Source organism: Erinaceus europaeus, chromosome 7 (genome assembly GCF_950295315.1).
Source record: "Erinaceus europaeus chromosome 7, mEriEur2.1, whole genome shotgun sequence".
Classification (NCBI taxonomy): Eukaryota; Metazoa; Chordata; class Mammalia; order Eulipotyphla; family Erinaceidae; genus Erinaceus; species Erinaceus europaeus.
This window is the reverse complement of record NC_080168.1, coordinates 13,200,424-13,217,569: the sequence shown is the minus strand read 5'-3', so window position 1 is coordinate 13,217,569 and position 17,146 is coordinate 13,200,424. Positions and strand designations below refer to the sequence as shown.

Genomic DNA, 17,146 nt, shown 5'->3' with positions numbered 1-17,146 from the left:
AACGTGCTAGGTCAAAGCCGGTTGACGCTTGCAGGGGTCTGCGATGAGGTGTTTGTTCTTTACCTCAGCTGACTGCCAGCTCTGTTTCCAAGAGTCTGGAACAGAGAAGTTCAGTGTAGGCATAGGGGACCAGATTGGGTGACGAGACGTCAAGCCTTGGACAGGGTGGGCGAAGATATCCGCGTATATTGGCAGGTCCGGTCGAGCGTAGACGTGGGAAATGGACTTAGATGATGCCGCATCCCGACGAATATCTGGCGGGGCGATGTTGCTAAGAACTGGCAGCCATGGAACCGGGGTGGAACGGATGGTTCCAGAAATGATCCTCATGGAGGAATATAATTTGGAATCGACCAAGTGGACATGGGGGCTATGGAACCATACTGGGGCACAGTATTCTGCAGTGGAATAGCATAATGCCAGAGAGGATGATCGTAATGTGGAAGCGCTCGCGCCCCATGAGGAGCTGGCCAGTCTAGTAATGATGTTATTCCTCGCGCCCACCTTTGCTGCAGTTTTTATGAGATGTATGTGAAATGACAGAGTGCGATCGAGAGTAACACCAAGACTAGACTCCTGGCTGGGCTTCATGCCGGATTCTCGTACCGCCAAGCTGCACATTAAGCTCACGCGAGGCCGAGGCATGGTGTAGATGGAAAACAGATGATACCGTTTTTGCAGTGCTAGGGATCATTCGCCATTTTTTACAGTAATCAGATATCAGAAACATGTCTTTCGTGAGTGTTTCCTCGAGGATGTCGAACTTGGATGCCTGAGTTGCACAGCAGATGTCATCGGCGTAGATGAACTTCCTTGAAGAAGTTTCTGGGAGGTCATTGATGTAAATATTAAATAGGGTAGGAGCCAGAACAGAGCCCTGGGGGAGGCCACTTGAGACAGGTCTCCATCTGCTAGACTTGTCACCCAGATGCACCCGGAATCTTCTGTTTTGGAGAAGAAACGATATAGTGTTGGCCACCCATGGAGGCAGGCATCTTGAGATCTTGACTAGGAGACCACGGTGCCAGACCGTGTCATAGGCTGCTGTGAGATCAACAAAGACAGCACCCGTCTTTAAATTCTTCTGGAATCCATTTTCAATGTAAGTAGAGAGGGCCAGGGCTTGTTCGCAGGTAGATCTTCCTGGGCGGAAACCAGCTTGGGCGGGTGATAGGAATTTCTCTGTAAGAGGAGAAATACGTGACAGAAGCAGACTCTCAAGGAGTTCGTAACACACGGAGAGGAGAGAAATTGGTCTATAGCTGGCGGCCAGTGTTGGGTCTTTCTTTGGTTTCAAAACCGCTATAATCTTCGCACGACGCCAAACTTTGGGCATAGACTCAGATTCCAAGATGTGGGACAGGAATGAAGCGAGCCACTTCTTTGCCGTGGGACCCAGGTTAAGAATGAGTTCTGGGGTGATGTTATCATAGCCAGCAGCTGTTCCCGGTTTAACCCTCTTCAAAGAGTCTTCCAGTTTAGACAGTGTAAAGGGAGAGAGTTTTGGAGATGGACCAGATAACCGGAAGTGGGATGACCACTCATGGGAAATTTCTCTTTTCCAGACTGGGTCGATCTTAGCACGTCCAACTTGAGTTAGGTGACTGGCCACTGAGTTTGGAGATACGGGAGGATGGGAGACGGGAGGGGGTTGGCTTCCGGCAAACTCAGCAATCTACCGGCAATCTATAGAAACTCAGCCGTGGGCGGGCAAACGCGAGTGAGAAGAAACAAACCTGCTGGCCACTAGCTTCAATAGCCCTCTTATTACTATATGGCACCTTCACTTTTATCATTTAGTGTGTGTGTGTGTGTGTGTGTGTGTGTAAGAGAGAGAGTGAGTGAGCGAGCTGTGGCACATGGTGATTCCAGACTCCAAGCTGGGGCCTCAGGCTCAAGAGGCTGGTGCTGTCATGCTGAGCTGTCTCCCTTTCTCTCACGTTTTTGAATCACCTGCACCCACACTTTGGATCCTGTGAAGAGGGCAGAGGGGACCTAATACCTGATTAACAGAAGAGGAAACAGACCCAACCGGCAGGACTTGTAGCTCCTCCCAGAAGCTGCATCTTTTTAGTTTGTTTTTACCAAAGCATTCAACTCTGGCTTATGGTGGTGTGGGGGATTGAACCTGGGACTTTGGAGCATGAAAGTCTTTTTGCAGAACCATCATACTATCCCCACTCATCCTGGCGTCTTGTTTCTCAACTGGGGCCTGGGGAGGTTTGTCTGGATCTTTGCCGGGAAGGTAGAACCCAGGGGTCCCATGTGATCTCCTAGACTCCTGGCTAGTTCTTCCTTGACTTAACCATCCTCTGGGACCAGTGCAAACACTCTGGTCTTTGAAAAGAGTAACTATTTTAATGAGAAAGGTAGAGAGAGACTATGGGGTGGTTGACGGAGTGTTGAAGAGTGGCTTAAGAGTTTGGGAATTTTGGACTCCCAATCTTATTTAGGGATCAGTGTTCCGTGAAGCCCGTCTTACTCAGGGCCCCAATTTGTTCAAAATTGAGGGAGTTGTTACTCTTGCTTCTCCTTGATGCTGGGGATGGGTGAGCAGAGATTTTTTTTTTGAAAAAAACCTCATGAAATGTTTTGTGATCATTGGTTAAGAAAAAAAAAAGGGGGTGGTGGTTTTGAAATCATGTTAAGTGAAATAAGTCAGAAACAGAAGGATGGGAGTCGGTGCAAAGCGCAAGGACAGGCATAAGGATCCTGGTTCAAGCCCCTGGCTCCCCACCTGCAGGGGAGTTGCTTCTCAGGTGGTGAAGCAGGTCTGCAGGTGTCTGTCTTTCTCTCCCCCTCTCTGTCTTCCCCTCCTTTCTCCATTTCTCTCTGTCCTATCCAACAATGATGATACCAATTACAACAACAACAATAATAATAACTACAACAACAATAAACAAGGGCAACAAAAGGGAAAATAAATATATATATATAAAGAGAAATATATAAAAAAAGAAACAGGAGGATGACTATGGGATGATCTTACAGGCAGAAGTTGAAAACAAGATCAGAAGAGGAAACACAAGTAGAACCTGAACTGGAATTGGTGTATTGCATAAAAGTAAAAGTCTCTGCTAGGGGCAATGATAGATAGCATAATGGTTATGCAAAGAGACTCTCATGCCTGAGGCTTCAAAGTCCCAGGTTCAATCTCCAGCACCACCACAAACCAGAGGTAGCCAGTGCTCCGGTAAAAGAAAAAAGAAAACTAAAAAAAAAAAAAAAAAAAAAAGTGGTCCAGGAGGTAGCGCAGTGGATAAAGCACTGGATTCTTAACCATGAGGTCCTGAGTTCAATCCCCGGCAGCATGTGTACCAGAGTAATGGCTGGTTCTTTCTCTCCTATCTTTCTCATGAATAAATAAATAAATAAATAAAGTAAAAAGTCTCTGGAGTGTGTGTGGGGGAGAGTACAGGTCCTGGAAAAGGATGACAGAGGACCTAGTGGGGGTTGTATTGTTTTGTGGGAAACTGAGAACTGTTATGCATGTACAAATTATTGTATTCACTGTCAAATGCAAAACATTAATCCCCCAATAAAGGAAAAAAAAAAAACACCACTCATGAAATGTTTTGTGATCAGTGGTTAAAAAAAATAAATAAATAAAGGAGGAGCAGGTGATGGCGTACTTTGTTGAGTGCATACATTATCATGCTCAAGGGCCTGGGTTCAAGCCCCCCAGTCCAAACCTGCAGTGGGGAAGCTTCACGCGTGTTAAAACAGTGTTGTAGGTATCTCTCTGTCCGTGTCTCTATCACCCACTCCCCTCTCAATTTCTCTCTGTCCTGTCAAATATCAGAAAAGTAAAAGGAAATGCCTGTGAGTGGAAAGGTCACTGGTGCAAGTGAATGTGGATGTTTAGAGCTGGGGGGCAGGGGAGGGTAGGCTGTCTGGAGTGGGCAGCTGCACTTCTTTCAGGAGGACACTGGCTGCTCCTCTGTGCATGGCTCCTGGCCTTCCCTCTTCCTGGAAGCTTGTAAAAGGGAAGCCAGGCTCTGGGTAGGAGGGTTAAGCCTCTACCTAGTTGGGGACATCATACAAACCAAGAGCAGCGCCACCTGGAGGCTGTCCCCTGGCACTACACTGCCCGCAAGGCATCCCCAAGCCACTCCAGAAATTCCAGCTGTCTTTATTATCTCCCCAGCTTTCCTCCCATGCCTCTTCTCAGCACACTCAGGACTGCAGCAACAGTAGTTGGGTGGCTCAGTCAAGTGAGGGCAGGTAGAGGCGGGGGTCCCCTGGAAACGGCAGGGCAGGCACCCGGTTGTAGTGAGCCATGAGGAAGATGCCGGCGGTGCCGCAGACGAAAAGCGAGAGCATGGCCAAGAAGCAGACTCGGTCAAGCACACGACCCACCAGGAACCACTCCTCATTCCCCTGAGGGCGGGAGATGCATGAGGGAACCAATGGTGGCTTCCAACCTGCCTGTCCCAGTGTCCTCGGCCTGGCCTCCCGCAGGCCCCATTGTACATTTCCCAGGGCCCTTCCCACAGACTTCCTGGCTTCCTCCCTGCCCCCAGCCCCCCAACCCTGAGGTCCCTCCTACTCCATGGCTGTACCCATTCCGCCCCTTCCCAGGTCCACACGGTCAGGCTCCACTTACACTGTCAAAACGGCTCTGCTGATGCCGGGCTCGGGCGATGAGGTTGCAGGCATCCACGCAGGCCTGGATGGCCGGGGCAGCCTGCTTTAGGCTGCCACACAGCTCGGGGGCCTGCCCTGGCTCCGGGCCTTTCTCTGAGTCAGGCCGGGGTTTGGGACCAGAATGAGAGAAACAGACGGAAGAGCTGGTCTCTCCTTAGGGACCCCTGCCCTTTCCTCACCCACCACCCATCTGCCCTGTGTGAGAGATCCAGGCACCCCCCCCCCCATCACCACCCCCACACACACACACCCTGCCCTGTCCTCTCACCGAGCTTCTCCAGCGCTGCCCTCATCAGCCCGTTGCGCTGCCGCTGACGGAAGAGGAGCTCACTGCGAGGCAGACAGGGGGTCACCTCCTCCCCAGGGGGCACCTCCCACCCTGAACAGGAGCCATTCTGGAGCCGGGGCCGAGTGGCCTGCACAGCAGCAGGGGCCTGTGGGCGGACATGCATCCGTAGCAGCTGCGGCAGGAACTGCAGGAACACCTGGGGAAGGCGTGTTCTGGGTGTCTTTGCATCACCAGGTGCAAAGGCAGCACACGGGGGATAGTGGTTTGGCCTTGGGACAGCTGTGTCCAGTGGTCAGTTCCCATGCTGTCGCGCCCATCAGATCACCAGGGCATTTGTCACCAACACAGGTTCCTGGGCTTCACTGCTGTTGTTCTGGGACAGAATGTCTGGGGTGGACGTTCTGGGGTGGGGTTGGTAATCTACATATTTGGCCAGGTGGTGATGCACCTGGGTTGAGTGCACACATTATAGTGTGCAAGGACCTGGGTTCAAGCCCCTGGTCCCCACCTGCAGGGGGGAAGCTTCATAAGCAGCGAAGCAGTGCTACAGGTGTCTCCCTCTCTCCCTCTCTATCTCCCCTTCTAGATTTCTTCCTGTCTCTATCATAAATAAATAAAATGTTAAAAAATAAATCTTTAAAAACTAATGTAAAAATAGCAAGTTAGGGTGTTAAAGCTGAAGGTGAAAGAGTTGAGATGTGTGAGAGGCTGGCTGTGTAACCTACTGTCATTAACCCAGGGGTGCGGGGGTGGTGGGCAGGGCTGGAGGAGTGGGTGGATGGTGGGTGCTGGAGCAGGTGGGGTGGCACCAGGCCTTGCCTTGCAGACGCCTCGGGCCATGGAGTGCGTATGCGGGGACCGCAGGGACACGTTGAGCACGACCACAGCATTCACCACAATGAGGATGGTCACCACCAGGAGAAAGGTCAGGTACCTGCCAGGGCAGGGGGCGTATGAAGCTGGCACTCCATTGTGGGGGATCATCCAGGGAAGATATCTCCGCATTCCAGATTTAGACAACCCATGGCTTAATTATTCTGCATGGCCAGCAGACATACAGAATTTCTCAGGCAGGAAAAGGTGTCAGTGGAGCCGTAGCTCCAGGCTACAGCCACTTTGGTGCCGGATGTGGTGAGGGGTACTTGACCCGCTGACATTGCTGCCACACATCTGCTGAGCTTCCTTTAGCAGAGTTAGTCAAGAGAGAACTTAAAACACAAGAAGGTTAGAAAAGACTTAATGGGCGCTGTCTTATGCCGACTTTTCTATTCCATTTGTTCCCTTTAAAAGCCATTTTTCTCTTAAACAAGCTATTCTGCTGTTTGGCTAATTTAAACTGTTTTAGAATTCCTTCCATGGAGCTTGTAACTAACTAATAAAAGACAAGAGACCCCCCCCCCCCCATGGCAAGTGCTGCACCACACACAGCTCTTCTTCAGGCTGTAAATCAGTGTCTTGTCACTCTGGGCCTCTTAAGACTAGAGCTGAGTCTTAAGTAATTACTGCTTGTTCCTGCATCAGAACCACTGCTTACACACTCCGTCCCCAGAGGCCACACCCCAGGCCGAGTCCCAGGCAGGGAAAGGAGCTGCCAGGGCTTCTTACTTGCTAATGAGTGGCACCGCCTGGGACGTCTCAGGCACCTTCTTGGCCACGAGGAAGAGGAAGACAGTCTGGGCCAGCAGGACGTTGATGGCGACAGTGCACTTCTGGCCACCCGCTGCAGGCAACCAGAGCCCTGAGCTCCCGCCCAAGCACCCACCCAGCACTCCTTAGGGAGCCCCTGCCCCTGCCCTGCCTGGGGTGGTGGTTCCCCTCTGCGCCTGCCCAGTACCCTTGGCAGGGAGAAAGTAGATGAGGATGGCCACGGAGGAGATGAGCACGCAGGGCGCAATGAGGTTGATGACGTAGAAGAGCGGCTTGCGCTGAATCAACAGGTAGAACACCACCTTCTGGTGGCCTGCCTCCTCCTCCGAAGCCCCCTCCACCAAAAGGGTCTTGGCTGGCCGGTGCCGGATGGCCCACTCCCCGTTCTCTGTAAGTGGAGGACAGGTGGAGTGGGCGGGGGCCTTGCCACAAGGTGGCATGTGCCCATAGGGACAGAGATGGGCTGCAGTAGTCTCCTCTCAACCCCATCCAGATCAGTGTCCTCACCACAAGCAGAACCAAAACCTTACCAGGCCTTATTTTTATTTATTTATTTATTTTTACCGAAGCACTGCTCAGCTCTGGCTTATGGTGGTGCAGGGGATAGAACCTGGGACTTTGGAGCCTCAGGCATGAGAGTCTCTTTGCATAACCATTATGCTATCTACCCCTGTGCCTTAATTTTTTCCCCAGAGCCTCACACACGGGCTTTCATTTTTTTAATTTCATATGGAGACATGTACACAGAGGAAAACAGAGCACCAGAGCTTTCCCAGGTGCTTCAGCACTTCTCAGGGCTGCACACATGACCAAGGCATGGACCCTACCTGGTAAGATACCTTCTGCCCTTTGTTGGACCTTCCAAAGATATATTTGGGGGCTGGGGAGATAGCTCAGTGACAGAACATAGGGCTTGCATGCATGAGCTCACAGAATCAATTCCTGGCAGCATTTATACCAGAGCTGAGTGATGCTCTGGTCTCTCACTCTCCCCTTTCCTCTCCCTCTCCCATTCCTTCCCTTTCTGTCACTCATAATAATAAATATTTTTGGGAGCTGGGCGGTAGCACAGTGGGTTAAGCACAGGTGGCGCAAAGCACAAGGACTGGCGTAAGGATCCCAGTTTAAGTCCCCGGCTCTTCACCTACAGGGGCATCGCTTCACAAGTGGTGAAGCAGGTCTGCAGGTGTCTATCTCTCCCCCTCTGTCTTCCCCTCCTCTTTCCATTTCTCTCTCTCCTATCCAACAACGACATCAATAACAACAACAATAATAACCACAACAACAATGAAAAACAACAAGGACAACAAATGGGCAAATAAATAAATATTAAAAAATTAAAAATAAATATTTTTAAGGGTAGGTGATGCAGTGGATAAATAAAGCATCGGACTCTTAAGCATGAGCTCCTGAGTTTAGTTCCTAGAATCCTATGAATCCCATGTGCTAGAGTGATGATTTATTTCATATACACACTAATAAATAAAGTCTTTAGCCAAGAAAATGTGTTTTAAATTAAAAAACATTTTACTCATTTATTTATTTTACTATCACTGCTACTCTTTGGTTCATGGTGATGTTGGAGATTGAATCTGGGACCTCAGAGTCTCAGGCATGAAAGTTCTTTGCATAGTCATTATCGTTTTTTAATTTTTTATTTATTATATTTGATGAGACACAGAGAGAAATTGAGAGAGAAGGGCATTAGAGAGGGAGAGAGAAAGAGAGAGAGAGATGCAGCCCTGGTTCACCACTTAAGAAGCTGCAGGTGGGGATTGGGGCCTTGAACCCGAGTCCTTGCACACTTACCCGTGAAGGCCTCTGGGTCGATGAAAATCCACTCAATGGTCTGCCCGTCTTCCTGGCTGAGCTGCAAGTTGATCTCACTGGTGCTGTAGGTCTGGGACCTGGGGGTCGGGCAGGAGGCAGAGGGCCACTGAGTGTATTCTGGGCATCCATTGGAGCCGGCTATGGACAGTCAGGGCTCACAATGTGCAGCTGCGGGAGGCTGGGTGGAGAGACACATGCATGGTGGTGCACACATCACAGTACACAAGGATCTGGGTTCAAGCCCCTGGTCCCTATCTGCAGAGGGAAAAGCTTCAGGAATGGTGAAACAGTGCCGCACAGTACCTCTCTGTCTCTCACTCCCTTATCAATTTCTCTTTCCCTCTTTCTTTTAAAAAGATTTTATTAATGAGAAAGACAGAAGGAAAGAGAGAAAGAACCAGATATCCCTCTGGTACATGTGCTGCTGGGGATTGAACTTGTGCACACATTATAATGCACAAGGACTGGGGTTCAGTCCCCAAGTTCAACTGAACCTCATGCTTGAGAATCTAGTGCTTTATCCACTCTGCCATTTCCTAGATCACCCCTCTCACTTTTTCTATGTCTCTATCCAAAATAAAGAAAGAAAGAAATTTTTTTTTTAAGTGCAGGGCAGGGGGAGAAAGCATAATGGTTATACAAAGAGACTCTCTTGCCTGAGGCTTCAAAGCCCAAGGTTTGATCCCCTGCACCACCATAAGCCAGAACTGAGCAGTGCTCTGCTGTTCCTCTCCCTCATAAAAATCTATCAGTCTTCAAAAAAAAAAAATGCCCATGAGGTGGTCTCAGGTGTGGTGCAGTGGTTAGAGTGCTGAGTTCAATTCTTGGCATCACATGTGCCAGTGATGTTCCAGTTCCCTCTCTCTCCTGTCTCTCCTGTTCATAAAAATAAATAAATATGTGGTCTGGGAGGTGCTGCAGTGGATAAAGCATTGGATTTTCAACCATGAGGTCCTGAGTTTGATCCCCGGCAGCACATGTACCAGAGTGATGGCTGGTTCTTTCTCTCCTCCTCTCTTTCTCATGAATAAATAAATAAATTCTTTAAAAAAATAAACAAACAAAATATTTTAAAAAGTGATGAAATGGAGGACAATGAGTTTTCCCGAGTTCTCCAGAAACCCCTGGCATTGAGATGGGGTGGGGACTTGGGCTCTCTGGGGCCTGGAAGCTTAAGCTGAGGCAGCAGAGGCTGGGCTCTGCACAGTGGCCTGATGCCCAGAGCAGGGGGTCACCCCTGTCACTCTTGGTGCCCCACTTCTGGGCTGAGGAGAGATAAGTGATTGGAACACAGATAAGCCATGCTGATCTCTGAGGTCCCTGCCTGGTGTCCTTGTGAGACAAAGACTGCTTCAGGGACCAGGAGATAGTTCTCTGGGTAGAGAGTATACTTTACCCTAAGTGAGGATTCTGGTTTGAGCCCCTGCCCACCACCTGGGACCACCTGCAGAGAGAGGTTCCCAAGCTGTGGAGCAGTGTTGTGGTGTCTCTCTAGCTGTCTCTCACCCTCTAGTTTATAGAGTAACAACAACAAAAAAGAATAGAGGGTAGTCTGGGAGGTGGCATAGTGGATAAGGCACTGGACTCTTAAGCATGAAATCCTGAGTTCAATCCCCTGCAGCACATGTACCAGAGCGATGTCTGGTTCCTTCTCTCTCTCCTATCCTTTCTCATGAATCAATCAATAATTTTTTTAAAAAAAAGTTTAAAATCTTTTTTAAAAAATAGAGGTTGGGAGAGGTAGCATAATGGTTATGCAAAAAGTCTTTGAAGCCTGAGGTTCAATCCCCTGAACCACCATAAACCAGAGCTGAGCGATGTTCTGGAAAAAGAAGAGGAAGAAGGACCAAGGTTCAAGCCCCCAGCCCCACCTGCAGGGGGAAACCTTCACAAATGGTGAAGCATTGCTGCAGGTGTCTCTCATTCTCTTTCTCTCTCTCCTCCACCCCCACCCCCACCAGATTTTTCTTTGTCTCTGTCCATAAATAAATAAATAAATGTTCACCAGGTAGGGCTGAGTGAAAGCCCCAGCAAAAACCCTGGAGGAGGGTTTGGGAACTTAATCTGGTTAGGTGCACATGTTACCATACACAAGGACCCACGTTCAAGTTTCTGGTCCCCACCTGCAGGGGGAAAGCTTCATAAGCAGTGAAGCAGAGCTTCACTTGCAAGTATCTGTCTGTCTTCTTCTCTTATAGCCCCCCCCCCATTTTTTTTTTTACCTCCAGGGTTATCACTAGGGCTTGTCGCCTGCACTATGAATACAGTGCTCCTGTGGCCACTAAAATTTTTTTGGGATAGGACAGAGAGGGAGAGAGAAAGATAGACCCCTGCAGACCTGCTTTACCACTTGTGAAGCAACCCCCCTGCAGGTGGGGAGCCTGGGGCTTGAACCGGGATCCTTGAAGGGGTCCTTGGGCTTTGAAAGTACTATGTGTGCTTAACCTGGTGCGCCACCACCCGGCCCCCTTCCCCTTTCCCTCTCAATTTCTTTATCCTATCAGATATTAAATATATAAATACAACAACCCTGGAGGCCAAAAAAAAAAACAAAAAAAAAACACAGAAGCTGCTGTTTTACAATAGGGAGAGAGCCCCACCCCAAACCTTCACCCCCACGATTGGGCTGGGGCTGGCAACACGCAGACAGCCCTGCCCCTCTGCTCCCTGGGCCTGCAGGTGTGCTGGGGGGCTGTGCGCACCTTCTCACCACCCATCTCAGACATGCATGGCTCCCCTAAGGCTCAGACAGGGAAAGTGAGGCAGTGACAGAGGTTGAGTGAGGGAAATGAGGGTTTGGGGCTGAGATGGACACAGAAGTCCCCCCCCCCCAGAACGTGCCCCTGCGGCCCACCGCCACCGACCCCCAGCCCCTCATGGCCTCACTGGAAGACGAGGGAGCAGTTCTGCCAGTCGAAGGGGAAGTAGGCGACGGAGACAGGGCAGGCAGAGCGGAAGATGGCGGGGGGCAGCCAGTAGACACAGCCATCGGGGGACACCAGCACGTTGCAATAGAGCGCCACCTCGAACACGCCGTCCACGCTGCGGGGGCCAGGCCACGGCTGGGGGTCCCGGGAGCAAGGATGCGCCCCAAGCCGGGACCCGCCGCTGAGCAGCCGCTGCCACGTCCCCAGCCCCCGGGTCTATGTGTCTGCCAGGAGCTCTCCCAGGCCGCCCTGCAGCCCGGCCCATCGCGGGGGGGCGGGGTGTCCTGCAAAAGGGACCCCGCCCTCAAAACCCCCTCCCTCACCCCTGCTCCAGTGCCGCCGGCTTCAACCTCCGACCTTGGGGGACCACTACCCCCTACCCCGCCCCCTGCTCTGGTGGCCCTGCCTGCACCTCCGGACCCCAGAGGACCACCACCTCCCCTCTACTCCAGTGGCCCCGGCTGCACCCTGGGATCCCAGAGCCCTCTCACTTGTTCTCCAGCACGACGTCGGGCCGCCATACCATGGTGGACGGCACCCTCAGCACCCATAGTCCGTCGTAGTCCTGCGGGTCCCAGCGCAGGCGGTAGTCACACCACTGCTGCAGGGAGGGGCAGGCGGCTCTCAGCCCAGGGTCGGGGAGGAGGGACCCCGGGTGTGTGAGGGGGTTCTCACCATCTCTATCCAGACGTTGGTGGTCAGTGCCTCCTCGCGCTCATTCTGGGGTGCAGAGAAGAGGGAGGCCTCCATCACTCTCCTCCCCAGACACCAGTCCCCAGGGCTAGGCGCTGCAAGGCATTCTAGCCCGGCTCCAGCCTTCCAGGCAGTGACCAACCCTGTTCCCCAGCCCCCCACCCCCATCCCAGGGAGATGAGGCTGGTGAGGGTGTCAATGGACAGCCCCAACCCCTGTCCCGTATACCCTTGTTCCCTGCCCCGCTACCCTGTTCCCTCACCCCATGCCTCCCAAGCCCCCCAGGGAGATGAGACTGGTGGGAGTCAGAGTGGACAGTCCCATTCCCCATCACTCATCTCCTTGTCTCCCTATCTCCACTCCCCACCCTAGGCCCACCAGGGAGATGAGGTTGGTGAGTGTGAGCTTGAGGCTGACGTTGACCACGTCTGAGTCGCGCCATGCCGGTCTCAGCCCTGGGTTGTAGCCTCGCATCAGGTCCGCCAGCAGCCGCTCCTCCTGGTTCCGTGCCCCTGCGCCTGTAAGCACAGTGCTGAGCCCACCGCCAAGCTGGACAACCCCCACAACCCCAAACCTCCCCAAACCCCTCCGGCCCGGTGTCCCCACCCTGCCAGGCCGCCAGCAGTGACAGTAGAGGCAGCAGCCCCACACCCCTGAGCATGGTGTCTGCTCTGTGCAGGGACAGCAAGTGGGGCTCAAGTAGCCCCACCAGCTGTCTGACCACAGCGCCTTCAGCTGTTGAAGCCTGGACACAATGTGGGCTCAGGTTACCCGGCTGGGCAGGAGATGGGCCCCACAGAGGCCGGGACACATCCAGGGGGTGACAGGTGCTGCCTTGGGCTCCTGGTGGGGGTCAGGGCTGGGGGGCCCTCAGAGGCTGCTGGGTAGGTGTGTTGTGGACCCACCCTGACTGGGGACCCCAAACCTTTCCTGCCAGGCTGCTATCTTCACAGCCTAGGCAGGGTAAGGTGACCAGGACAGAGGTGCTTTGTGACCCCAGATTTTAATGCCCACACAAGTCAGCGCTGTAAGGGGACCCCATACATTTTGAAGGAAGGAGGGCTAAGAAAGTTGGGGTGTCAGGGCTCCCATGAATGACACTGCTCTTAAATGGTGTGTGTGTGTGGGGGGGTCTGTATTTATAGTCTTCTAGGGACTCATGTACCCCCTCCCCCCATCCCATGTGACAGGAGCAGCACCAGACTGAGAGGCAGCCTGGGACCTGCCCGAGCTTCTCCCGGGACTCAGTCCAGAGGGGCAGGCTGTGGCTGAAGGGCAGCCCGGAAGGTGGCTCAGTGGGTAGATCACAGGGTGTGTTGAAACAAGATCCAGTGTTCAAGACCTAGCACTGCACATGCCCCTATGAGGCTCTGGTTCCCTCGTTAGTTAAATAAACAAAATTAAAAAATATTTTAAAGTTTTTATTTTAGGGGGTTGGACGGTAGTGCAGCGGGTTAAGCGCATGTGGTATAAAGTGCAAGGACTCACGTAAAGATCCCGGTCTGAGCCTCCAGCTCCCCACCTGTAGGGGAGTCACTTCACAAGAGGTGAAGCAGGTGTCTATCTTTCTCTCTCCCTCTCTGTCTTCCCTTCCTCTCTCTATTTCTCTTCATTCCATCCAACAATGACGACATCAATAGCAACAATAATAACTACAACAACAACAAAACAAGGGCAACAAAAAGGAAAATAAATAATAAAAAAAGTTTTAATTTTGTTGTTGTTGCTGTAGCCAGTGCTTTGAACCTCCATGATTTCATCACTCTTGGTGCTTTCTTTCTTTCTTCCATTCTTTCTTCCTTTTTTTCTTTCCAGACAGGGTGTGAAAGACAGAGAGAGAGACAGCGCAAGAGAGGAGAGATACCACAGCACTGCTCCACCATTCATGAAGATTCTGCTGTGCCTGGTGCTTCCATGTGGTGAGTAGGGGCTGGAACCTGGGTCCATCACATGGTAAAGTGTGAGCTTTATCAGCTGAACTATCTCCCAGCCCCTGAACAAATCTTGTGAAAATGTTTTATTTATCTTTTATTTTAATGAGAGGAGAAACAGTATACATAGATAGATATAGATATATGGCTATATATAGAGAGAGAGAATCCAGAGTACTGCTCAGCTCTGGCTTATGGTGATGCTTGGGATTGAACTTGGGACCTCAGGGTCTCAGGCATAAAGGTCTTTTTGCAGAACCATTATGTTATACCCCCATCCCCTGAATATACTTTTTTGAAAACTGCTTAAAATAAAAAGAGGTGCAGCCCTGGAGCTGCAAGAGGTGACCCAAAGGGGCTCTATACACTGTGTGGTCAGTGGTCGGGGGAAGGACACAGCCAAGGCCAAGGGCTCAGGCCTCCTGTCTTTGAACAGTTGCTCCAGACACAAAGGCATGGCCCAGCATGTGGTCCCCAAACTATAATGTAGCTTCCAAGATGTGCCACAAACCCTTCATCCTGGGAGACAGACAGGGTGGCAGAGGTCCCTGGGGTAGAAGCTCCTTGGGGACCCTGCCTCGAGATATGTGTCACTCAGAAAGAAGCCAGTCTGAGGACACTTTGGAGCCAGTGAGCTCAGTTCAAACCACACCCCAGACTCACCCACATACCCCAGGGCTGGGGGTGGGGTGAGGACAGTGGGGACACCTGCCTTCATGGTCATCTGTGTCCTCTGAGTCACATGCTGGGTGGTTTGTCCACCATCCTGGCGTCTAGTCCTGCCTGGAGTATCAGATTCGGTTTTCCCTTATAGGCCCCGGTTATCCCCCAGACATCAAACTCTCCCGCCTTCAAAGTGTTCAGCCCCCATTCTCTGGGATTTGCAAAGTCAGTAACCCATCATCCCATTTTGTATCTCATGGCCCCAATGCAGTTCCCTTACCATTTAAAAAAAGATTTTGTTTATTTTAATATGAGAGAGTTAGAGTTAGAGAGAGAGAGAGAGAGGAAGGGAGACTAATAACACTGTTTAGCTCTGGCTGATGATGGGTGCTGGGTATTGAAGTTGGGATCTTGGGGCCTCAGGCATGAAAGTCTTTTGCAGAACCATTATACTGTCTCCCCAGGTCCCTCCATTTGTTTTTTTATGGTGACCCCAGGACCTGAAGCCTGTGTGATACTGGTGAGACAACCCCCCCTCCCCAGCCCAGGCCTTTTATTTTTTATTTGATGGGGAGGGGAGAGGAGAAACACTACAACGTGATGTCTCATCTGTGGAGCTCCCTTAGTTCTGGCCATGCTGCTCCCATATGGTGCCAGGGCTCGAACCCAGGGCCTCACACACAGTGAGGTGTGCACTCAACTAAGTGAGCTATCTCCCAGTTCCTTGTTTCTGGTCACCATAAGGAAGCTTGGTTGGATGGAGCATTTGGAGTCTGTTCTCACCCACCCCACCCCCCAAAGTTCAAACAACCCATAGGAGGTTCCAGGTGGCAGGCAGTGCAGTGCTAGGTCATGGTGACAACAGCACCACCATGTGGCCAAGAGACAGAGACAGCTGGCCAGGGATTCCATTCAGACCCTCTCCCAGTGAGAAAAAGCAACTACTGTCCCCAGCTCTTCCAAGCTGGTGGATGATTCCAGGGAAGTCCTGAACTTTCATTCATCTGACAAGTCCAAGCTTGTTCTCCTATTCAGAAGGGGAAATTAAACCAGTGTGCCTTGAGGGTTGGGAGATGAGATGTCTCACCTAACGGGAGGCCCTGAGGTTGAGCCCCTGCAGCACTCAGGAGCCACAGACAAAAAGTGACTGGAGCCCATGGATGCTGGACAGATACTGAGGCATCTCTGCATCCTCTAAAGAAAGAAATAAGGCTACTCAGTGGTACTGCACATGCACGAGACCAAGTTTATTCTCTGGCACTGAGTTAAAGACAGAGGGGAGGGGAGGTGGGTGGACGGATGGCGGTGTACCTGGTAGAGAAGCAACATTATCATGCACGAGGACCCAGGTTCAAGTCTCCAGTCCCTACCCACAGGGGAAGCTTCAGGAGTAGTGGAGGAGTGCTGCAGGTGTCTTTCCTCATTCTCTCTCTTTCTCCATCTCACTCACTCTCTCTCTTTTAATATTATCTATTTATTTGTTATTGGATAGAGACAAAGAGAAATTGAGGGGGGGGGAGAGAGAGAGAGAGAGAGAGAGAGAGAGAGACTTGCAGCCCTGCTTCACCACTCATGAAGCTTTTCCCTTGCAGGTGGGGACCAGGGGCTTGAACCTGGGTCCTTGTGCACTGTGTTGTGTGCAATTAACCAGGTGCACCACCACTTGGTCCTTTGTTTCACTCTATCAAAAAGAAAAGAGAGAGAGAGAGGGAGAGGGAGAGGCTGAGACTGGAATCAGTGGAGCTCTACAGGCACAGAGACCTAGTGATAACCCTGGGGGCAAAAAGAATTTTTTATAAAGGTGTGTACCATGCACACCTGCACAATTTCTTTGCTCCTGTCAGACTGTTTTTTTTAATTTTAAATATTTATTTATTCTCTTTAGTTGTCCTTGTTGTTTTATTGATGTAATTATTGGTGTCATTGTTGTTGGATAGGACAGAGAGAAATGGAGAGAGGAGGGGAAGACAGAGGGGGAGAGAAAGATAGACATCTACAGACCTGCTGCACCGCCTGTGAATTGACTCCCCTGCAGGTGGGGAGCCAGGGGCTCGAACAGGGATCCTTAGGCCAGTCCTTGCACTTTGCGCCACCTGCACTTAACCCGCTGTGCTACCGCCCGACTCTCAGACTGTTTATTTTTGACAGAGGATGAGACATAGAAAAGAAGAGTCTCTAGAGCACAGATCCACTGCTTATGAAACTTCTACCCTGCAGTGGGGTCTGGGGATGTGAACCAGGATCTGCACACATGGTGATGTGTCTCCCAATGGCACTGTCTTGAGATCGGGCTCTGTGTAGATGGTTTTTATGGGAAATAACAAAGGTTAGCTTTGCTTTGTGTAAGATGGAGGGAGGGAGAGCTAGAGATACTGTGCCACTGCCCATGGAGCTCTGGTCTGTTTTCTGTCTTTCTCTACACCGGTGGGACAGAGATCTGACCCAGGAACTCACACATGCAGGGCAGGGGCTCTACTGCTGAGATATCTCTTCAGCCCCTTGGTTGTGGGTTTAAATTG

General features: G+C 51.3%; 1 protein-coding gene across 3 annotated transcripts; it reads right to left on the bottom strand.

Annotated features, from left to right (window-relative positions):
* Positions 1–4,116: 4,116 nt before the first annotated feature.
* On the bottom strand, positions 4,117–12,760 carry CHRNG (cholinergic receptor nicotinic gamma subunit). 3 transcript variants are annotated; one of them, XM_007520356.2, is made up of 12 exons: positions 12,640–12,760; positions 12,412–12,551; positions 12,016–12,060; positions 11,832–11,941; positions 11,300–11,455; positions 8,393–8,490; positions 6,771–6,971; positions 6,542–6,656; positions 5,756–5,870; positions 4,916–5,132; positions 4,607–4,740; positions 4,117–4,380 (listed from the first exon to the last, which is right to left on the bottom strand). In XM_007520356.2, exons 1-12 carry the CDS (start codon positions 12,692–12,694, stop codon positions 4,207–4,209), a joined length of 1,560 nt encoding a protein of 519 aa, XP_007520418.1. In that variant the 5' UTR covers positions 12,695–12,760; the 3' UTR covers positions 4,117–4,206. The 3 variants fall into 3 exon arrangements, 1 of the variants encoding a protein (XP_007520418.1); XR_009550617.1 differs by lacking the exon at positions 4,117–4,380 and having other exon boundaries at positions 4,616–4,740; positions 5,662–5,870; XR_009550618.1 differs by lacking the exon at positions 4,117–4,380 and having other exon boundaries at positions 4,616–4,740; positions 5,662–5,870; positions 11,832–11,938.
* Positions 12,761–17,146: the final 4,386 nt, after the last annotated feature.

Coding starts and splice junctions, on each gene's coding strand:
- CHRNG (XM_007520356.2), bottom strand. CDS start 12,694: ATGCTCAGGGGTGTGGGGCTGCTGCCTCTACTGTCACTGCTGGCGGCC. Junction 11,456..11,831: donor GACGTCGTGCTGGAGAACAA/GTGAGAGGGCTC, acceptor TGGCCCCCGCAG/CGTGGACGGCGTGTTCGAGG. Junction 6,972..8,392: donor CGACCCAGAGGCCTTCACGG/GTAAGTGTGCAA, acceptor CTCCACTTACAG/AGAACGGGGAGTGGGCCATC.